General features: G+C 41.8%; 1 protein-coding gene across 2 annotated transcripts in view; it reads right to left on the reverse strand.

The window, feature by feature from the left end:
- The window catches only part of STX7 (syntaxin 7), a 42,635-nt gene extending 23,627 nt beyond the window's left edge, over positions 1-19,008 (reverse strand). Inside the window, exons 1-3 of one of the 2 annotated variants that reach the window (XM_084624610.1) lie at positions 18,867-19,004; positions 18,119-18,318; positions 9,822-9,975 (exon numbers count right to left, since the gene is read on the reverse strand). In XM_084624610.1, the coding sequence (XP_084480736.1) occupies positions 9,822-9,906 (85 nt within the window). In that variant the 5' untranslated portion in view covers positions 9,907-9,975; positions 18,119-18,318; positions 18,867-19,004. Of the gene's footprint in view, positions 1-9,821; positions 9,976-18,118; positions 18,319-18,866 lie in introns of both variants that reach the window. The other variant, XM_084624609.1, reaches the window with a different exon arrangement.
- Positions 19,009-20,611: the final 1,603 nt, after the last annotated feature.

Below are 20,611 nucleotides of genomic sequence, written 5' to 3' on the forward strand. Positions count from 1 at the left end.
TGAAATCTTTTTAGAAGCCTTTGGGAAGCAAGTTAAATTTCAGTCTAGTTTCCAGTGGGCAGATATTGACACCACAAACAATACTCTATTGAAAGGCAAGTGTGGAGTGGACATGTTTAGGCCCAACAAACAAAAACCTTTCTCCCAAGAACCATGTTTTGACACAGTAAAGCAGAAAGGTGTTAATGCAGTGTGAAAAACTTCATTAAAAAAAATGAACCCAAGGAAAAAAACCCAAGAACTAAATGAATTACAGCTCTTTAGTAAGCAGTCGGGGAAAGTTTTTACTACTACTGTCTTCATTATGTACGCTTTATGAAAAGAACACTTCAGTAGCCAGAGCTGCCAATCCAGCAACATTATATGAGAGCAGGGTGGGCATGGAAAAGCATCCAACCCCCAAATACATATGCAGGAAAAAACAAAGAATGGGTACATCTAATTGTAGGCCTACTATCTTGGCAGCATCCCTTTCGATACAATATGCCTATGTATAAGCCAAGAGCTCATATTTTTTATGTAAGATGAGAAAGTCAGTGTACCAGGAAAGCCCACAAGAGTCCATGCAATACAAAAGGCCAAATGCTTCCTTGAGTTGTAATGGCAATGCCTGGGGTATAAGTTGTGTAAAATTTTCCTTTTAGCACTAACGAGGTTGACTATACACCATATATTTAAATCAAGAAATCTTCGGATACAAGTTAAGCAGGGATTTAACCCACAGTTAGTGAGGCAACTGCCCCCAGACTTTTTAAATCTTAATAGGTTTGTCAAGCTGCAGTGGTTTATAGTGGGTTTGGCACATACAGAAATAGTGTGATGAAATAAAATAAACTTATTTTCATTAGAAAAGTGGGAAGGTAACTACCCACACACTGACATCTTAAAAAAAAAAAAAGACTGAACTGGTTTTAAAACAAGAACTAGTTTAAATTTGTTAAACTACTCAAGATAAAGACAAACAAAACAATTCCCAATGGAACTTTAAGATGGTCTATTTCCTGGGAGCAGATGGACCTTAGCTTCTTTTTTTAGGAAAAAAAATTTTGTACCTTACTCACGACCTTTTAAATTATTTCTTAATTCAGTATACTAGAAGCTTTAAATAAAAGAAAGCTATGTCCCAGTGTAACCAGCAGGATAGTTAGAAATATTAATTTTATTATATCTAAGGATTTACATTTATGTAATTAAGCTTTTCAACAATTAAGACGACTTGAAAGCAAATTGCATTAATAATTTTATTAATTCCCCCAAATCCAGGACTTTCTGCACATTAATATCTTTAATTTACCATTAGTATTTAGTACTTTTATTATGTAGTATACAAAACAGTTATACCCACACATGATAAGTGACGATGAAATAAGGCAACAGTTGCCTAGACTTCATAACAGCCAACCAAAGTAAGGGATGGCACAATCTCTCAGTCAGTATGCCAATGCAGTAGACCTGTAAGTTTAAGGTCTGTGACTGAGGTAAGATAATATTTCTAAATATCCCTGGTAAGAGGGATGTGGGCCCCTTAAATGGAATTGGGCCCAGCTATCCTGTTCCAGTCCAGCTTCACCCTAGTTTGGTGTAATGTGGAGGATGGGGCTGCCTCTGGGAGTTACACAGGAGAGATCAGAACACATAGTCTGGAGAGAGAATGACAGAGTTTGAAGAGCAGAGCTTCAAGGAAGTGATGCCAATGACAGAGGGGGCGGAGAGTTCCCTGGTAAGCAGTGGAGCAAGATCAGGCTGGTGAAAGTAGAAGGCAGGCTGGTGGAGGGGAGGTTGGGGGTCACCTACAGACCTCTCTAGGCCAGAGAGCCAAAGGCTGAGAGCAGCAGAGGGAGACGCCTACTGCCTCTTGAGCTGGAGAGCAGAAGCTGAGGAACGATGGAGGGGTGAGCCCACTGATGCTTCCAGGTAGGAGCTGGAACCATTTCTGGGAAGAAAAGCATGCCAGCTAAAGGGTCTGGGACAAGAGATACTGGAGTTGTACTGGAGTGCCAGACTGCAGAGAGAGACGTCCGAGCTGTACTGGTGTGTACTGGACTGTCAGAATTTGAATGAATGTACTGCGGAATTCTAGATGATGGTTATGGGACTTTTGTAACAAATTAACCCTGAAAAAAAGAGTTATTTATACTTGGAAAGCTAGCATGGAGTTATTAGGGACTCCAGAACAAAAGGGGAAACTGAGGCACATGCACTGGTAGCGCCATGGCCTGCTGCAGCACGGCAACCCAGGAAGGGGCCACCATATCGCACACCTCTTAAGGCTGTCAACAAAGATAAGTAACAATGATTTAACGTTACTTGAGTCTAGTTTTGACCTGGACTCGTTCTGGGCCACCATAAAAAAAGTTGACAGTCGGCAGAAAAAAAAGTCAGTAATAGAAGAACTGCAGCTACCAAGAAGATTTTATCTTCTCAGGTGAGACTTTGTAAAGATGCATTGACCCTCACAGCCAGGAACTTTTGTAAGGTAAGGCCTGATGCCCCCAGCAGGCTGTACATACAAAAAGAGTTTGCAGGACAGAAACTGGCTGCTTTTCAGCTTTGTTACAGAATGCCCCCAAATCTCATCCTACTTCCTGTTCTGTTGTAGATTTGCTTCACCAGTACCAGTACATGACACCCTTAGCTCATCAGGACTCTGAACTCTTGTTTTGCCTTGCTGTGGGATCATATTTTTTTGACAGTGAACCATATGGTTCTGCTCAATCTCACTTGGCTTTGCTGGTCTGAAATGTTGCAAATGGAGTTACCTAAAGACACGCCGACTTTACACCTCTGTATAAGTATTCAGGAGCAGGCCATGGTGGTTTTTCCAAAGGATCACAACTTTGGGCAGTAGGTCTTGGCAACTGGGACATAGACTCCTCCACCACCACCCCATCCCACCTCTTCTTTAGGGCTTGGAAGGCTTAGCTATTTTTATCATGAAATGTCAGTAAACTCCATTTCACCATACATGCACAAACTCACAAAAACATATTTCCATCAATAATGAAAGTTTACAGCTAGGCTGAAAAGTTATACTTAAGAACAGAGTTAGATTTAAAGATATTTACTTTATATATTTTGACACGTGATGTTGACAATTGGTGTTTTAAGAATTATAAAGCTAACTTTTTGAATCTTGTCATCTACAAGCACTAAATAATTGTCTGACCACCTCAATTTCCTGAGACTTGAAATAAAAAAAAGTGAAAAAAAGCCTAAAAATAGACAATGATATCCATCAAAATTATAAATAAAAATAAAAAAAAATCAAAATCCAGTTTTGCCAAGCCTAGTTATGTGATGCTTATGGTAGGGTCCAAGGGTAATGCTCAGTACTTGCCTATGAATTAGAATTAGAATCAGCTCTCCCTCATCAAAGGCGGACAGGGCTGATCTGCAGAGATTCCCAGGCACTTCTGAGACTTGGTGGTGTTCTCCAAGTAGTAGTGTAACCAGTTTTTTTGAGCAAATAAAGGCCCTGGAATAAGGTGGGCTCTCAGCAGCTTTGGTTTAAATGGGTCCGTTTCTCTTAGAGAGGCTCTGGATTTGAGCCTTTGGCAGTGGTGGGAGGACTGTGAGGACCCAGGATAGGCATGGCTACTTTCCTCCTCCTTTAATGCTACTAGGACAAGCTGCCCTGCAGAATTTTCCTGTTTAGGTTACTCCATTTACATTTGCTCAATCCATAAAATTAGCAATGATTGTCTGCTCTCATTGGTCCCCTTACTATTCACAGACAGTACTGTGGCTCCATGTATATCACCTCAACAAATTTCCAAACCCAAAGGGCTCAGTTTACAAGTAACAGATGCTTTTTTCTGACTTGAGAGTAAGGCTAAACATGAAGGGCTGAAAAGTCACACCAGGATTTCTTCTTCTTTCAGGCACCAATCAGGAGTTATGTAGGTCAAATTAGGATCTCATTTACACCTATGAAATTATGCCTTTTGTGAATAAGATCTCCACAAATGCACTGGCATTTGTGTTTGTGATGCACATGATGGAATAGCATTCTCAGATCACTACCACAAAGCCAAACACTGTTAAAAAGAAACAGGAATAAAAAGCAGAAGAGGTACACTTTTGCCACTAATGTGAACAGATAAGACTTTGAATTCACACAAGAAAAACATCCGTTACATATAGAGGTGCCATTTTCACACAGACACTTTTCAGAGCAGAACCACACTTTAAGAACAGTATGTAAATAATCTGTCACAGAAAAGCTGGGCTTTTCTCTAACTAATTTTAAACAGTTGTATAAAACTATAGATAAGATGGGGACAAAAAAGACAAGTAAACTGTTTTTTGTACAGGCTTGGACTTCAAAACATCAGTGAACTAAAGTACTTTTCACATGCATATTTGTATGCCCCTTAGCTAAGAGCAATTCTACCTATATCACATGGACATCCCCAGTTGTATCATTGACCTTTTTTATAGGATGGCAAAAGATGTTTCATAAGAAGCAGTCACTGCACCATTTAAAAACAACTAAAAAAGACATCAGAAGTTTTCCATCTTCCAAGAACCAATCCATTTTTGTAACTTTACACTTGCCAGGACTGAAGTCATGTAGCAAATATAGTCCTGATTCATCTCATTTTAATAACACTTAGCAAAAAAGCTTACTCCCAGCACACATGGAATATAATAAAAATATCTGACAGACCTGACTTCACAGGACAGAAAAATTTAACATGCTAAAATTTACCTTCATGTGCATGTAATCTGTACTGATGGTTGCATTGCCTCAAAATCAACAGTAAGTAACTGGGGTAGGAGAACTCCTCCTTATGGGAAAAATTCAGTAATGCTTGTGAGACATCAGGGATTGACAGTCTCGTTTTTTCTTTTTACCCAGGTGAGGATTATGCCTGATTATTTTAATCAATTTACAGTATCCAAAATGCATATGCTCCCCCAGCTACATTTCCTTTCGTAATGTATGCAACAAGGTCAAATACTGTATCAGTCACCTTGTGAGTACTGAACAAACTTAGTTGCAAAGACAAGTCAATAAGAAACATATGATTCATAATCTGCTATGGGTCAGAAGCATGACACAGTCTTTTTAAATGGAAAAAAAATACTGTTACACTCACAAGAATCAAGAAGTTAAAGTTACAGCTTCCACACCAACTCCAACTGAGCTGCAGCACAGATATTTTCTATTATTTTGTAGTGCTACACAGGGCTTTGCCCTGCACCTACAAGCTTTGGGCAGTATGTTATTGCCCTGCCCCTAAAATCAAACCAGAAGGCTGAATGAAGACTTAAGCCTGATCTACACTGAAAAATTACATTGGCATAGTTGCGTCTCTCAATGGTGTGAAAAATCCACACAGAGATGTAGCTAACCTAACCCTCAGTGTAGCCAGCATTAGGTTGATGGAAGAATTCTTCCATCGACCTAGCTGTTGCCTCTTGGGGAGATAGATTAACTACAGTGACGTGAGGACCCTTCCCTTTGCTGTAGTGTCTACAGTGAAGTGCCAGAGCGGCATACCTGCAGTGCTGCAGCTGTGCTGGGGTACCCTGTGCAAATCCTCTACATGGTACAGTTTACTTCTCCCAGCACATCAACGTCGCTACACTAACCAGAGCTTTTTCAGTTGGGTGATGGCAGCTCCACTCCTATTCTACCTTGTCCTGCCCTCTCCCACAAGGGTGGAAATAGCCACTTCCCAACGGAGGCTGCTGTCCTTTCTGTGAGTTTACCACCATGCAAATTAGGCCACAGTCTGGCCATATGGTATTAGTGTTAATATTTTATTAAAGGAAACTAATGGAATGTAGTGGTCACACAGAAGAAAGCATCACTTAAAAGTTTAAACACAATATTTTAAAATAAAATGAAATAGTATACTTGTAAAAAACAACAATATATTTAATGTCCAAAATGCTAGGTGCTTTACAGACATGTAAGAAGAATGGCCAAAAAGAGCTTGCAACTTAAATTAACAAAAATGTGGAACAGGGACAAGGGTAGTACAATGAGGAAGGGATGCTACACAGAACATTTTTAAAAGCTTTTCCCCTTTTGTGCGCGCACGCACGTACATACTCACAAGTTTGTTTTTTCAATCAGGGCATATTTAATAAGTGTCCATCTAGTTGCAGCCAAATTACAGCATTTTTCTATAATACTTTATAGATCTGGAAGAGTTACAGTCGCTGAGAGAGGCAACACTATCAATTTGCATATAGGTGTCACTTATTTTGAAACCAAGAAAATAGAAGGATTGTATGGCACAGGGTTTGGTAAAGAATATAAAATCTTTCCACTCTACATCATTGTTTGTTCATAACTAGCTATGTTGGTAGTTTACAAATAATAATGATTTTTAGGTGACAACTAATGGAGAGGCCAAGAGGTAAACAAGCATGCAGACTGCATTACTTCCTCAAGCCTAGAGGTGGTTGCTGCAGGAGATGGGCAAAGGACAGTGGTGTCTCACGGTGGTGAAGGCTTTCACTGCTGTTGGCTACGATTACCAGTTCTGTGCTCAGACTGAACACTGGAGCACCCTGCACTGTCAATCCAACACCTGGCACTACCACTAATTTGTTATCATATGAGGTATCTGATGAAAAAAAAAAGGTAGCGGCTACTATGTATAACTTTTCTGCTTCTATATACACCACCCCCTCCATAAAGGCCCGGATATTTATTTTTTAACCTAAACGTTTTAAAACTATTTTCCTAGGGGTTGTTTTGGCTGGAGACTCCAGAAATGGAGTGGGAACTTTTTTCAGCCCCAACTGAAGAGACAGGGGTGTTATTTCTTTAACAGAAAATCTTTGATTTTATCTTGTTCTCACATTTGTCAAAAGTTTGAATTCAACAGATAAACAAGCAAGAGTTTTAAACAGACTCTCTCAATTGCTCAGGTTTCAGTTTCTTGTGGTGTCATAATCCCTGTATTTCTTTAGTCCATCATAGAGGGTTCTTCTGCAAGAGTGAGAAAGAGAAGACCTAATATTCTTCTCTCAATGGATATACTGTACTTCTAATGTACAAAATGACCTTAGTGAAAATAAATACAAAATTAGAGAGACTCAAGCCCTTGTATGTGATAAAGCAGCAGACAGGTGAAGAATTTTTGCACATCTTGCTTTTGTGATTTATAATTCAGTTCTGTAAGAAAAATTCTCCCCACCCCTTTCAGTTACAATGTTATTTTTATAACTATTGTCCCAGTATTGAATTTTCCACATGACTAAATAGTGCCAAAGCCTCCCCTTCTAGCACCCAAAATAAGTCCACATGCACCCACACACACCACATTCAGGCTTACTTCCTATCCCGTCCGCTGCTCCTTATCTATTCCAACATCCTGAAATTTGGCTGAGGATAGTTTTGTGAAATGGTTCTTTAAATATGAGGCAAGGTGTTTTACAGTACAACAATACGATTTTTGTTGCTCTCCAAACATATACAACGAGGAATAAATAAGAAAGCTCATCATAATCAAAGAAGTTAATAAGAAAAACTTAAATCAAGAGGTGATATTTTCTATCTTTGTATTCTGAATGCATTAAGAGATTTGAGTCCAGATTCACTAAAGCTGTCGTTCAATTAGCATGTAATTGAGCATGTGATCTCTGAAGCCACTGGTGTTTTAAAATGGCTGTTCCTTTAGTAAACACTGATTAATTAAAGTATCTTGATGCTGTGGGTTTCTTTTGTTAGGCCAGTAAGCTAAAGACCTCCATGTGGTTTGAGCAATTTGATTCACATAACTCTTTTTTCTTTTAAAGAGTAGGAACAAATCTCAACCACTTTGGATTTAAAACTACCCAGCAGCACACTCACATACAAACAAAAGAGTCAAACAAAAAAATCACCCTTCTGTCTAGAACTTAGCCATATACTACCATCCTTACTCATGGTGACTAGTATATGTAGCCCCACTGAGATAGAGGTAAAATTCTGGCCCCACTGAAGTTAATGGAAAAACTCCCATTGACTTCACTGGGGCCAGGATTTCACCCAGTGTCTCGACTCACAGTAAAGAGTTATTCAGCGTGAAGAGGAGCAGCAGAACCTGGTCTTGTGCACTTTCAGAAATATCTTGCCTATACAATTATTTGCATCAGACTGAACTATTCTTCTCCCTACACACCCAGAACTTCCCTCAACACAATACTGAGGGAAGTTTGTGCTGGTATGGAAGAACAAATGGATTTCTCATAGCTACTTCCACACAGATAGTTACTCCAGCACCAAAGCTGTTCTCACTTTTATTGTTTTCCCACTCTCACTCTGACCACCAGGAATTTTAACTTACCATCAAGTTCCTAGTTACAAGGCTAACCAAAAACCAGGGCTTCATTTCCCTCACATCCCCCCACCCCCCCAATGCAGGACACAATTCCCTGAAGTCACAATGAGAACCATAGGTGTATAGCACCTCAGGAAACAAACAAATCAAGCCACCTTTATTTAGGTGGCTAAGAATATCCCTAGGCAACTATAGTTGCAAGTTTTGGTCAGTGCTAGTGCTTTAATTTCAACCATCAGCAGCAGCTTCACCAAGAGGGTTACTCTACAATAATTTTTGCTTTACAGAGGCTCTGAAGTGTTGGTTGCTGTATGTGAGGAAGCACCTGAAAAACTGCTTGAGTTATTTATGGGAGTAAAACATGTTTTACAGATCTGTGGTTTGTGAATAAAAGGAAGAATTTAATTTTTATATAAACAAGAAAAAGGAAGAAAGTCACCCGTATTAGATCGTTGTCTGTATTACAATCTCACTCGTTACTGAAATTACAGTTACAACCCTTTCTGTGAGCTAGAAACTGTTTCTAGGGGGATTATTTTATTCTGTTATTTATTTATTTATAAAATAAAATAAATAAATAAATAAATGCAAGTTATAAGAGGGGAAAGATAGAAATACAGAATTCTAATAGTAACTCAAAAGGCTACATTCACATAATTTTATGTTTAATATAAACTAGGCTCTTTACAAGGAAAAAAGCAAGGACAGAGGTGCTAATGATTTAGAGTTTTGTAACAATAATAGAGAGTGGGTGAAAAAGATCAATCTTCCTTTCTCTGCCACTTTTAGGTTGCCTGACACTCCAGAGTGGTTAAAAGGGGATGACCTACATGAAATGAGTTGGTGATCCTAGTGAGCGGCAGTGCTTATCACAAAAGCCACCATCACAAGCTAGTACTTTTGTTGGTCTCTTTCCCAAGACAAAAACTGAAACAGCAGACTCTTATTGAGTCAATATCAAGAGTTAGCGCATAAAGGCATTTTAAAATGTGAGCCACACACAACATCGCATGTGTGGTTTAATACCATTAGAAGAACCGTGTCAGGTTAATTTTTTTAATCTAGATACGGAGAGTACCCTTTAAATAGTATGCCCTCCACTTTTAAAATATGTAGCATCTTTCTTTTCCCCTGATGATACTTATAGAGATCTTTCAGGAAGGGAGAAACAATGTACAATGAATTGACAAAACACGAAGTGCTCTCAGTATACACACAAAAAAAGGGAACAAATGCCAATCATTTTAAGAAGCGTTATGTACAAGCACAGAAGGTACAAAAAGTTATACAGAAATGAGATTCTCAAACTGACAGAAAAGGAGTACTTGTGACACCTTAGAGACTAACAAATTTATCTAAGGTGCCACAAGTCCTCCTTTTCTTTTTGCGGACACAGACTAACACAGCTGCTACTCTGAAACCTGTCAAACCGATAGCATTTCTTTAACATCAGCACAGTTTTTTGCATAGCTACAGGCCTGAAAGTATTTTCAATAGATTAGTTTAAAAGAACATGTATTAATTCATTCAACTTACTGCATTGGGTGATCTTTCGGATATTAGAAGTTATATGTTGAGCTAGCTGGGTTGGATCCCCATCAATGCCTGTACTGTTCGACATGGCTGAATAGACTGTCCACTAAGAAGATCAAAGATGTGAGAAGGTCAGAATTTCATCAAGTGAAGGCACCTAAAAATAAAAAGTAAGTAGTTATACACTGGTAATTCTGCAAGTCCATAATGCATTTTATCAGGTTAGAGCACACACAGACTGAAAAACTCCAACAACATGAAACTCCACCATACAATCCTATTTGGCCTTTACCAAGTAAGTCTGTTTTGAAAAGGGCATTTTAGAGAATGATTTCTCAAACTAAAGTAAGGATGTGAAACCATTTCAGAGCCTGTTACATGATATAGGCCTGAGATTTTGTGACTATGACTGTCAATTAGAAGATCAGACTAGATGATCATAATGGTCGTATCTGGGCTTGTAATCTATGAATCACCAAATCACAGAAACAGCTTCCTATGAGAACAATTAGGTCAAATCTGTCAAGTTTAATATAAGATTTTTCCTACCCATACAAATAAGGAAACCCTCAAATTGGGAAAAAACAAAAACAAAAAAACAAAAAACCAGAAACTCTATCCAGAGAAACTATATTAGAAATTCAAGAAAATGAATATATTAGAAATATTCACACTTTACTCCCCATGAAAATTGAAGTCTCTGTTGCAACTTTAACTATTGTCTTCTGACTACTTGTCCATAACATTTTTTTTAGGCTTTTCTCTCAAGAGATTCTAACTCTTGTAGTCTTATCTGTAATCTGATTTTCTTTTTAGTGCTCGGACAGGCCATTTTACCCCGTGTAAATGACACTATTGCTCAAAATGGAGACGTTTTTGTGCAACCTAGGGATACTACTTGAATTTTTAGTTACAATAATTTTGAAAAAGTATCTCATCAAAACAAGCCTTACATGAATCTTTTACAAGACAATCTTCGCTATACAGCATAAACATACATAAAATCTTCTACAAGTGTACACTGCTTTCCCTAGTGGCCTGATAACCTAGGTGACTGTACAGTGGCTTGTACAACGGGGTCCTAATTGCTGTTTGGAGCCCTTAAAGCATAACTGAACTACACTCAGAGAAACATTATATAGAGCACAGGTCCCTAAACTGTGGGGTACACTCCACTCTGCTCCTGGGCCCCCCCACACCACCCAGTTTGGGGACCTCAAGGAAATACTCAACAATTCAGTTTGTAAGACTACAAATACAGGTGAATTTTTCATTAGTGACAAGTAGGTTACTGAATGATAGGTTAAATGCATTTCTCACAGTGTACATACACACAATCATTCTGTTTTAAGACCTTTTGGTCTCAGTTTTCAGAAATGGATGCCCAGTTGGAGACACATTGAAAATCAGATCTTTAAAAGAAGTGGTGGCCCTGCTCAAACTTTGAGAGCAATGTCAGATGCTGGTAAGAACAGCTAATGAAAGTTTCTTCATCTTTACTCAATTTTGTAAGACAGCAAGAGAAGCCTGATTACATTAGTATAAATAAAGGATACAGGTCAGCACAATGTGAGAACAGGTTAAATGGTTATTTTATTACAACGCACTTTTCATACAGACTGGCTCCCCATACACTTGTACATACATTAAGCGAGATTAGCGGTGAAGGCAAGAAAGAAAAGCTAGGTTTCCAATCAAGATTGGAAATGAAATAGTAAATAAATGAGGTGGCAATATATGGGAATGACATCTCAGCTAAGTACGTGTGACTGAAAAGATTCTCACACCAACACCACTTAGATTGTGTAAGCTATTTGGGGCAGGCACCAGCTTTTTTGTATGTTTACATTGTGCCTAGCACAATGATTGTACTATCATAGCACCTAGTAGCCCCAAACACCACACACAACAGTGAGCATGCTTTCGATGGACAATTTAGAGTCGATATAAACAATATTTACCACATTGGGGAAGCATCTTAAATACAGTAATGCCCCAACTGCACTAAGACCAACTGTTGCAAAAGAATTCTCCTCAGTAGACAAAGCTAGTAGATTCTGGCAATTCTGCTCTAGACTGTCAGCTGAAACTGACAACCTTCAGAGGGCCATTCAAAAACTATCACCTCTCAGTCAATATCACAAATTCCTCAAGAAATACCCCAAAGGAGCATAAGACAGAAACTGCAAGGCCGGATGAAAATGGAAGCTTTATGGCCTGTGCTTTAGTTTATAAGAAGCAGGAGAAAACAAAATTCAGAGAAAACCTGGATTTGTGCTGGAAATGGCCCAACTTGATTATCATACACATTGTAAGGAGAGTGATCACTTTAGATAAGCTATTACCAGCAGGAGAGTGGGAGGTATATTTTCATGCTTTGTGTGTATAAAAAGATCTTCTACACTTTCCACAGTTTGCATCCGATGAAGTGAGCTGTAGCTCACGAAAGCTTATGCTCAAATAAATTGGTTAGTCTCTAAGGTGCCACAAGTACTCTTTTTCTTTTTGCGAATACAGACTAACACGGCTGTTACTCTGAAGTGAATAAATTAATGTGTTGTATATTGTTCCTTGAGAAGACAAGGCTGGAAAAGGGCACTTTCCATTCAAACCAGAATGGAGCAATGTTTGCAACAGTCCTTAGTTCTACAGTCTGGGGTCAGCACCTGAGAGAGATCTGTCTCCTCTGCCTACCAGCCTTATCTTTGGGATACATATTTTCGTACAGTTACCCCTGTATTGAGTTCAATAACTTGTGTTTTACCAAAGCATACCTTCCCGAAAGGCATCCAGTCTTGATTTGAAGACATCAAGAGATGGAGAGACCCTAACCATTGGAACAAACTACCAAGGGAAGTGGTAATCACCATCCCTGTTAAAAAGGTGCACTTTATTTCTAACTTGAATTTGTCTGGCTTCAGCTTCCAGCCATTGGTTCTTGTTAGGCCTTACATGCTAAAAAACTGCCTTGTGCCTGGATTTCCTTCCCTTACATGTTGCACAGGACTCCACATTTAAATAGAAAATATCCACATTTGAAAGCTCACGATGACAGGCACTGATGGGAGAAGCACAGATCAAGTTTTAGATTTCAGCTTTGACAACAAAAATATTTTCCCCCAAAAGCAAATCAGTTTCAATTATTGAGTCTCATCCCTTGTTTACTGGTTTGCTACTTTCGACTATATAGCAGAAGGATCTTCTTGAAAACTAGCCTATGTATGACATAATCAGAACTATTTACCAAGGCCCTTACAGTTTAAGTGACAATTTAGGTTCTTGTCAACTGCTGGAAACGGCCCACCTTGATCATCACTACAAAACATTTGTCTCCCCTCCTGCTGGTAATAGCTCACCTTACCTGATCACTCTTGTTACAGTGTGTATAGAACACCCATTGTTTCATGCTCTCTGTGTATATAAAAATCTCCCCACTGTATTTTCTACTGCATGCATCCAATGAAGTGAGCTGTAGCTCACAAAAGCTTCTGCTCAAATAAATTGGTTAGTCTGTAAGGTGCCACAAGTCCTCCTTTTCAATTTAGGTCCTGACCTCGCAAAAAATTTATGCACATACAATTTTAAACATACGAGCAGTCATTGAATTCAACAAAAATAGTCACATGCTTAAAGTTAAGCATATCCGAGTCCTGCAGGATCAGAGTTTTACTCAATAAGTAGCTCTAGAGAAGTCAGTGGGACTCCTTGCTGAGTAAGGTTCTACCACCTTTACACTGAATAGGATCAACTCCACCACAAGCAATCTGACCATTTTTCACAGAAATGTTATTTTTTTTTAAAGTTTCTTTAGCTGGAAAAAGTATTTTGCTCAACTTTCTTCAAATTTCCAAAAAAAGTTCTCACTTTCAGTAACCATTTTTTAAACAGGTGCACAAAATATTTACAGGAAAATTTGGCTCAAAATGAAACCTGCTGCAATAGGGTTGCCAACCCTCCAGGCCTGGCCAGGAATCGGCATCAGCATCGATCTCCCGGTAACTACTGAAAGCAATCCAAGAGATTTTAATAGGATATTTTAAGAAAATGATATTACATCATGTTTTTTGGTGTTTTTTTTGGGGGGGGGGAGGGAGAAAAGAAACCTCCCGGAATAGCTTCCCGGAGTTGGCAACCCTATGTTGCAACCTTAGTTGTAGAAAGACCATTGTCTTGCTATACTCACGGTACTTCAACAAAGTATTACTCAATCCTCCTCATTCATACAGGTTTCACCATTGTCTGTATAATATTTTGATATATTAAAATAAAAGGCAATCAAGATGCTCTTGAATCTGCAGTGGTTTAAATGGGAACCATATCTATGAACCGACAGGTACATCCATACCAGCCCAGCACCTGTTACTACCTTTAGCACTTTGGAATAGGTAATTTTTTTTGTTTGTTATTTTTTAAAAGAATACATAAATTCTTGCTAGGATGAGCCTAAAAAAAGCAAGTGAAGGGACGAGAGCAGTACACTACACCGTACTACAAACTTTCCCTACGTCTAGGAGTCAGACACATCCTCACAATTGACTCCTAATATTTAGGAACAAGCAGTTATGAGTAAACATTTCACCTTATTAGAGATCAGTATTTTTTCCAGTGGGGGAGGGAAGGAGTTCTCAACCCAGAGTATGTATGTAAACAAAATAGTTAATTTTTCCCCTTTAAAAGTTAAAAACCAAATCCCTTTCTACAATCAGCTTTTGGAAACAGAAGAACTAAGTTCTGAGACATTTGAGAAGAAAGTAAGTTTTAAAGATGCTGAAAACCTCACTTTTGCCCATCATTATTGCAGCATGAGAGCAAAGTGAATAAAATAAGTCAGCCTGCTTAATTCTCCAATACATTCTCAAAATACTACAGCGTCAGTCATACATAAAAAGATGGCAATGATCCTACAGGCAGGTCCCTGAGATAGTCAATATCTGGGACCCCTTTGACCTTCTTCGCAAAGTCTAGAGATAGTATTTTAGTGAAATAAATTGACCCAGTTATCAAGTTAACATGGTAGGAGAGTTTGCAATGTTTTTGTTTCCTTTCAATTCAAATTAAAATACACAACAGGATGTATGTTTTTAAAAGGTCCTAAGGATCAAGACACTCAGGTAATTCAATTTAAAGTTTATAAGATATACCAGACATACAAAGAAGAAAAAAATGACACTCTTAACTTCAACACCCAGCTGAATGTATGAAGATTTAAAAAGCTAAATTTGCTCGTTAGCAGACTGTGCAATAGGTTAATTGATTTAGTAGGAGTCTTCTCAAGAATTAACTCTGTTTACATCAGGATGGAATTGGAATCAGTCACATGGGTCATGTAACATTTATTAAGTACTGGTGATTTTATTCATAAGCACTGTTAACAAAAAATAAATACTGCGCTTATTATTTGATTTTCTTCCCCCACCCTTCCTTCCAACTTTTTTCTTCTTTTGAAGACACACAGAATGGAGGAGACATTTGACTGGGTTAGCATTTGCAAGCCTCACAGAACAACTGAGTCTTTAGGATAGATTTGAATAAAAAGAAACTGATTGGAGGCCTGGCTAAATAGGATCAGGAGATCAGAGAGCATGGAAAAAGGTACAAAAATGGAGTGGAAGAAGAAAACAAAGAGCCAGTAAAGCTGGTATAGTTGACAGTGAAGACCAAGAAAGGGTGGAGGAAAATATGATTCATTAAGAACCTGCAGTTTATCTTACAGTATCAGATTTCTTATCCTGTACTCATTTTGAGGCAGATAATGTCTGTACATATTTGCACACCATCTAGCGTAGCTGGGCCCTGATCACAATTAGGGCCTCTAAGAAATACTATAAGTATAATAAGCTCTGTTTCTAAGAGCTCCTCCTCAGATTAAAAAGTTAGTTCTGCTAACATGTAAAACCCCACCTGTCCTCAATGTAAGTCATGGAAGTAACTGTTTATTGGAAATAGCTAAACATGAAAAACATGAGGGGAAACAAAATATTTTATGGAAGGATATGGTTTCCATTTTGTGCATTTAGGGGAAGCCTCACTAAATTGTTTCAGAATAACTTACTTTCAGTTTTAGTTTAGGGTATTTAAGAATTGATTATTTTTACTAGCAGCATTTGTTTAGATAATACCAGGCTCAGACACTTTGTTCTCCTTCAACAACTAATGCAATTGTGAATCATGTCAGTAATCCTTGTCCAGATATATACATTGCAGCTCAATTGGTCAGTGTGTTGAGTATTTTGCACTGTTTGTACACTTATCCTGGTAACTAATGAATATATCCATTTAATGAACATTTGCTCTGAGGTTTTCCCATAAAAAACAAAACACAAAACAAAACACACACACTGAGTTTACTTATTTGCATTTCAGAGTGGACAATAAAACCAGTCACGTTTAACTTTTGTTTCTAGATACTGTCAATTTTTCTTTTCTTGTACTGTAGCAAAGAGGTGTGCAAATTTTTCAGCCAAGGTCATATTAGCATCATGCCAGAAGCCTAAAGGATGGACCTAATTTGCACAGTCAATTAAGTAAAATAAGTTATAGTTTTATGGGTATATGTGTTTTAATTAGGACTCTACGTTTATCATGGAGGTCACGGATTCTGTGGCATTCCGTGACTTTTGCAGCCACCGGTGTCGCTGACCCTAGGGTCCCCCAAGCAGCTGGCTCTGGGGACAGCCACACCAGCTCCTCCTGGAACAGCTCTGCAGCCAGTTGCCAGGTTTTTCCAATAACGCCAGTCGCACCGGCCGCTGATGGAGCGGCCCTGGGGCCAGCTGCACCAGCCACTACTCAGACAGTCCCCAGGACCAAGTGAGCAGGAGCCGGTGCGGCTTTTAATTTAATCAGGGGTATTTATAACGTAAGTCATGAACAGGTCACATGCCATGAATTTTTGTTTATTGTCCATGACCTGACCATGACTTTTACTAAAAATACCTGTGAGTAAACTGGAGCCTTAATTATAACATTTCCATCTCCTTTAATATGTTTTACTCAGAAATAGCCCAGGACTGAAACAACAGGACTCATGCATGTAAGGAATTAGGCACTAACAAGGACCACTGAATATCATCTGTATTAAAATTCACCAAAAATTGTGCTAATTGTACAGCACCTAAAACAACTGGGCCCCCATGGGGCCTCTGGAAACTACTACAATATAAATAAAGAACAATTCAGCAGAAAACTGTCCCAAAAGTAAGCTATTTAAATAAAATGTGACACTAGCTTCAAGAGGAAAATTTATAAACTTTGGGGCAAACAACCCGAAGTAACAGAAGAACAAAACCATTACTTTGAAGACATAGTATTAAGGAAAGAGTATACCCTCAGCACACTTTATGACTCCATTTACAGAATTTAATCTATTTAGCTTGACAAAGAGTAGGTTAAGGGGTGACCTGGTTACAGTCTGTAAATATCTACATGGGGAAACAAGTATTTAATGATGGGCTCTTCAATCAAGCAAAGAAAACAACATGATCCAATGGAAGTTGAACCTAGACAAATTCAGACAGGAAATAAGGCATAGTTTTTTAACAGTGAGAGTAATTACCATTGAAACAGTTTACCAAAGGGGCCAGGGTGGATTTTTCATCACTGACAATTTTAAAGTTAAGATTGGCTGTTTTTCTAATTTAAAAGATATGTTCTAGGAATTATTTGGGGGAAATTCTATGGCCTGTGTTTCTCTCTGGTTGAAAACAACTGTGTGCTTCTGGCATTGGAATCTATGAATGCATTCGAGACCCACATCTCTCTGTAGGAACATAGATAGCTGCAACATATCACAAATTATCCTATGTGACAACAGGCCAAGCAGACTTTGAGCACATTAGCTTATTTACACAAAAATATATGCTTAACACCACAAATCTTGAATGTGATAATGAGCACAAGATGAAGGATTCTCTTCCTCAGGCTTTCACATGCTAACTTCCTGCACACAGAGAGTCCAGCAACTTCCCAAGAACACTACAATGCCTGCTTTTAAGAGGGTGAAGGGGAAGTAGGGGAAAAAGGGAAAAGGACTCTGCTTCAAAATAAGTGCAGATAACTGGGGTGTAAACCCACACCACGCTAGCCTGCCGTGCACAATGTGGACCCTGCTGCTGCATACTAAAAACTCAGTTGTACGCTTTGCTCTATCCCACTTTGAAACGGAAGCAGATTAATGTACACAATGAACCCTTTCGTGCCCGCACAGGCAGTTGGTGCACAGTAGGCTACTGCAAGGCAGCTTTATGCTCCAGCTTGCTGAAAACTGTTTGTGTAGGCAACCCCTAAAAAGGGATACCTACAAGGATGTGTGTGTTGGTTAAGACCATAGCAGAAGCCAGGCAGCAGGAGAGCAGGGCAAGATTTAGGCAGAAGTTCCACGGTCAAGCAGAGAAGTAGCAGCTTTGGGGTAGCACTGAACTCATGATGCCAGGGAGGCGCCTTGCGCAGGCAGGAGACAGGAACGCCGCAATTCTCTACCCTCGCAACAACGGCAGGGCTGCTAAAGAAGACAGAAGGGGGTGGGGTGGGGGTGCTTTGGCTTGGCGTGTCCCAAGCCGGTCTCTCTGGAAGTAGGAGGCGCACACGCGTCCGCACTTCACAAGCCCTGCCCGCCCCCGAACGCGTCGCTCGTCCAGCCCGCTCGGCGTGCACGGCTCCTTCCGGCCATGGGCCACTCCCGGCGCGGGGAAAACAGGCCGAGAGGCGGAGGGCTGGGGCGGGGGGGGGGGGGGGGGTTGTCTCGCTCCACGCTCCCGGGGCCGCCAGCAGAGCGAGGGCTGCCCGCTCTCCAGCCGGCTGCGGGGAGAGGCAGGGCGCACGGAACCGCAGCAACTGGGCTGAGGGCCCCGGGAACGCGGAACTAACCCCTTCCCGCGGGCGCCGCCGCCTCAGCGCGGCCCCTCCTCTCCCGCGGGCAGTCCTGGGGGGCTCGCCTGGCGGGCAGGGCGGCCGCGGCTGCCCCCCTTGCCGCAGGGCGGCGCCCACCCGAGACGCCCACTGGGAAAAGCGAGTCCCGCTGCGCCCCAGGCTCCCCGAGGCGCCTCTTACCGGGCCCCAGCAGCTCTGCCTCCCAGCGCCCCGCCCCCAGCACAGCTGGGCTCCGGACCCCGCACTGCCGCCGCCGCCGCCTCTCAGCTGACCGGCCGCTCCCGCGGCTGCGGCAGAAGTCCCCGGGGAAAGAGGCGGGGCTGGGGACGCCGGCCCCGCCCCCTCTGCTTGGCCCGGTGGTGAGGGGTGGCGACGAAAGCAGCCGCCTTCCGCCCCGTACCGGGCTGAGCGGTGGGTGCAGCTGCTGGGGCTTGTGGCCAGCGTAGGGCGGCTCCATAGTGGGGAAGCGGGTGCCTCCCTGTCCCCACAGGCAGGAGCGGCAGGTTTGTGTAATTTTTGGTGGCGCCCAGAGCGAGTCCAAGTCCCTCCCCCCGATCACACTTGCCTAAGGCTCGGGGAGGAAGTTTGGGTGCTGGGTGCAAGCTCTGGGCTGGGGCAGGGGGTCGGATTGCAGGAGGGGGTGCGGGCTCTGGGAGGGGGTTTGAGTGCAAGAGGGGGTTAGGGGTGCAGGCGCTGGGTGGAAGTTTGACTGCGGGAGGGATGTGGGCTCTGGGAGGGAGTTTGGGTGCTGGGTGCAGGCTCTGGCCTGGGACAAGGGGTTGGGGTGCAGGAGGGGGGTTGGGGTGCTGGGTGTGGGCTCTGGGAGGGGGTTGGGTGCGGGCTCTGGGCTGGAATAGAGGTTTGGGGTGCAGGAAAGGGTGTGGGGCTGGGGATGAGGAGTCTGGGGTGCAGCAGGCAGGCTGCCCCGGGGCTGGGGATGGGGGGGCAGACAGGAGGACTCCTCCCAGCCCTCTCCCTGCTGGCAGTAGTGAGCTTCGGGGGCGGGGGCTCTCACTGCCCCCTCCTCCCCGGCACAACAGTCACTCAAGCCCCCGCAGGCTGCTGCTCAGAATGTCCAGCCAGGATAAGCCCCCCACCTCCCTCAGAGTGGACTCAGAGTTGCCTGCCAGGGCGGGGGGCTGCTATGCGCCTTCTCCCTCCACAGGCGCAGCAGCCGCCTCAGCCAGCAGCAGCTGGCAAGGAAGCGCAGTGTGGAGCTGCAGGGGGAAGCTGCCTGCTGCCCAGGGCTGACAGGAATGCTCGGGGGAGGGGGCATGCGTGGGCGGCAGGCAGGGCCAGGGCCAGGGGAGAGACCTGGCCCCGAACATTGGTGGAGCCGGGCTATGAATTTGCTGGAGCACCACAGTCCCATACAGCTTGCCACCCCTGCCACAGATAGGCATCATCATAGGGGATCCTAGGAGGATTGGATCCTCATTGCTCGGGATCTGTTACCCCTTTAACTACTCAACCATCTCTTTCTCAGCAGGGATGCTGCAGCTAAGAATCATAGAATCATAGAATATCAGGGTTGGAAGGGACCCCAGAAGGTCATCTAGTCCAACCCCCTGCTCGAAGCAGGACCAATTCCCAGTTAAATCATCCCAGCCAGGGCTTTGTCAAGCCTGACCTTAAAAACCTCTAAGGAAGGAGATTCTACCACCTCCCTAGGTAACGCATTCCAGTGTTTCACCACCCTCTTAGTGAAAAAGTTTTTCCTAATATCCAATCTAAACCTCCCCCACTGCAACTTGAGACCATTACTCCTCGTTCTGTCATCTGCTACCATTGAGAACAGTCTAGAGCCATCCTCTTTGGAACCCCCTTTCAGGTAGTTGAAAGCAGCTATCAAATCCCTCCTCATTCTTCTCTTCTGCAGGCTAAACAATCCCAGCTCCCTCAGCCTCTCCTCATAACTCATGTGT

This window comes from Lepidochelys olivacea, assembly GCF_965140295.1.
Source record: "Lepidochelys olivacea isolate rLepOli2 genome assembly, chromosome: 3".
NCBI classification, from domain to species: domain Eukaryota; kingdom Metazoa; phylum Chordata; order Testudines; family Cheloniidae; genus Lepidochelys; species Lepidochelys olivacea.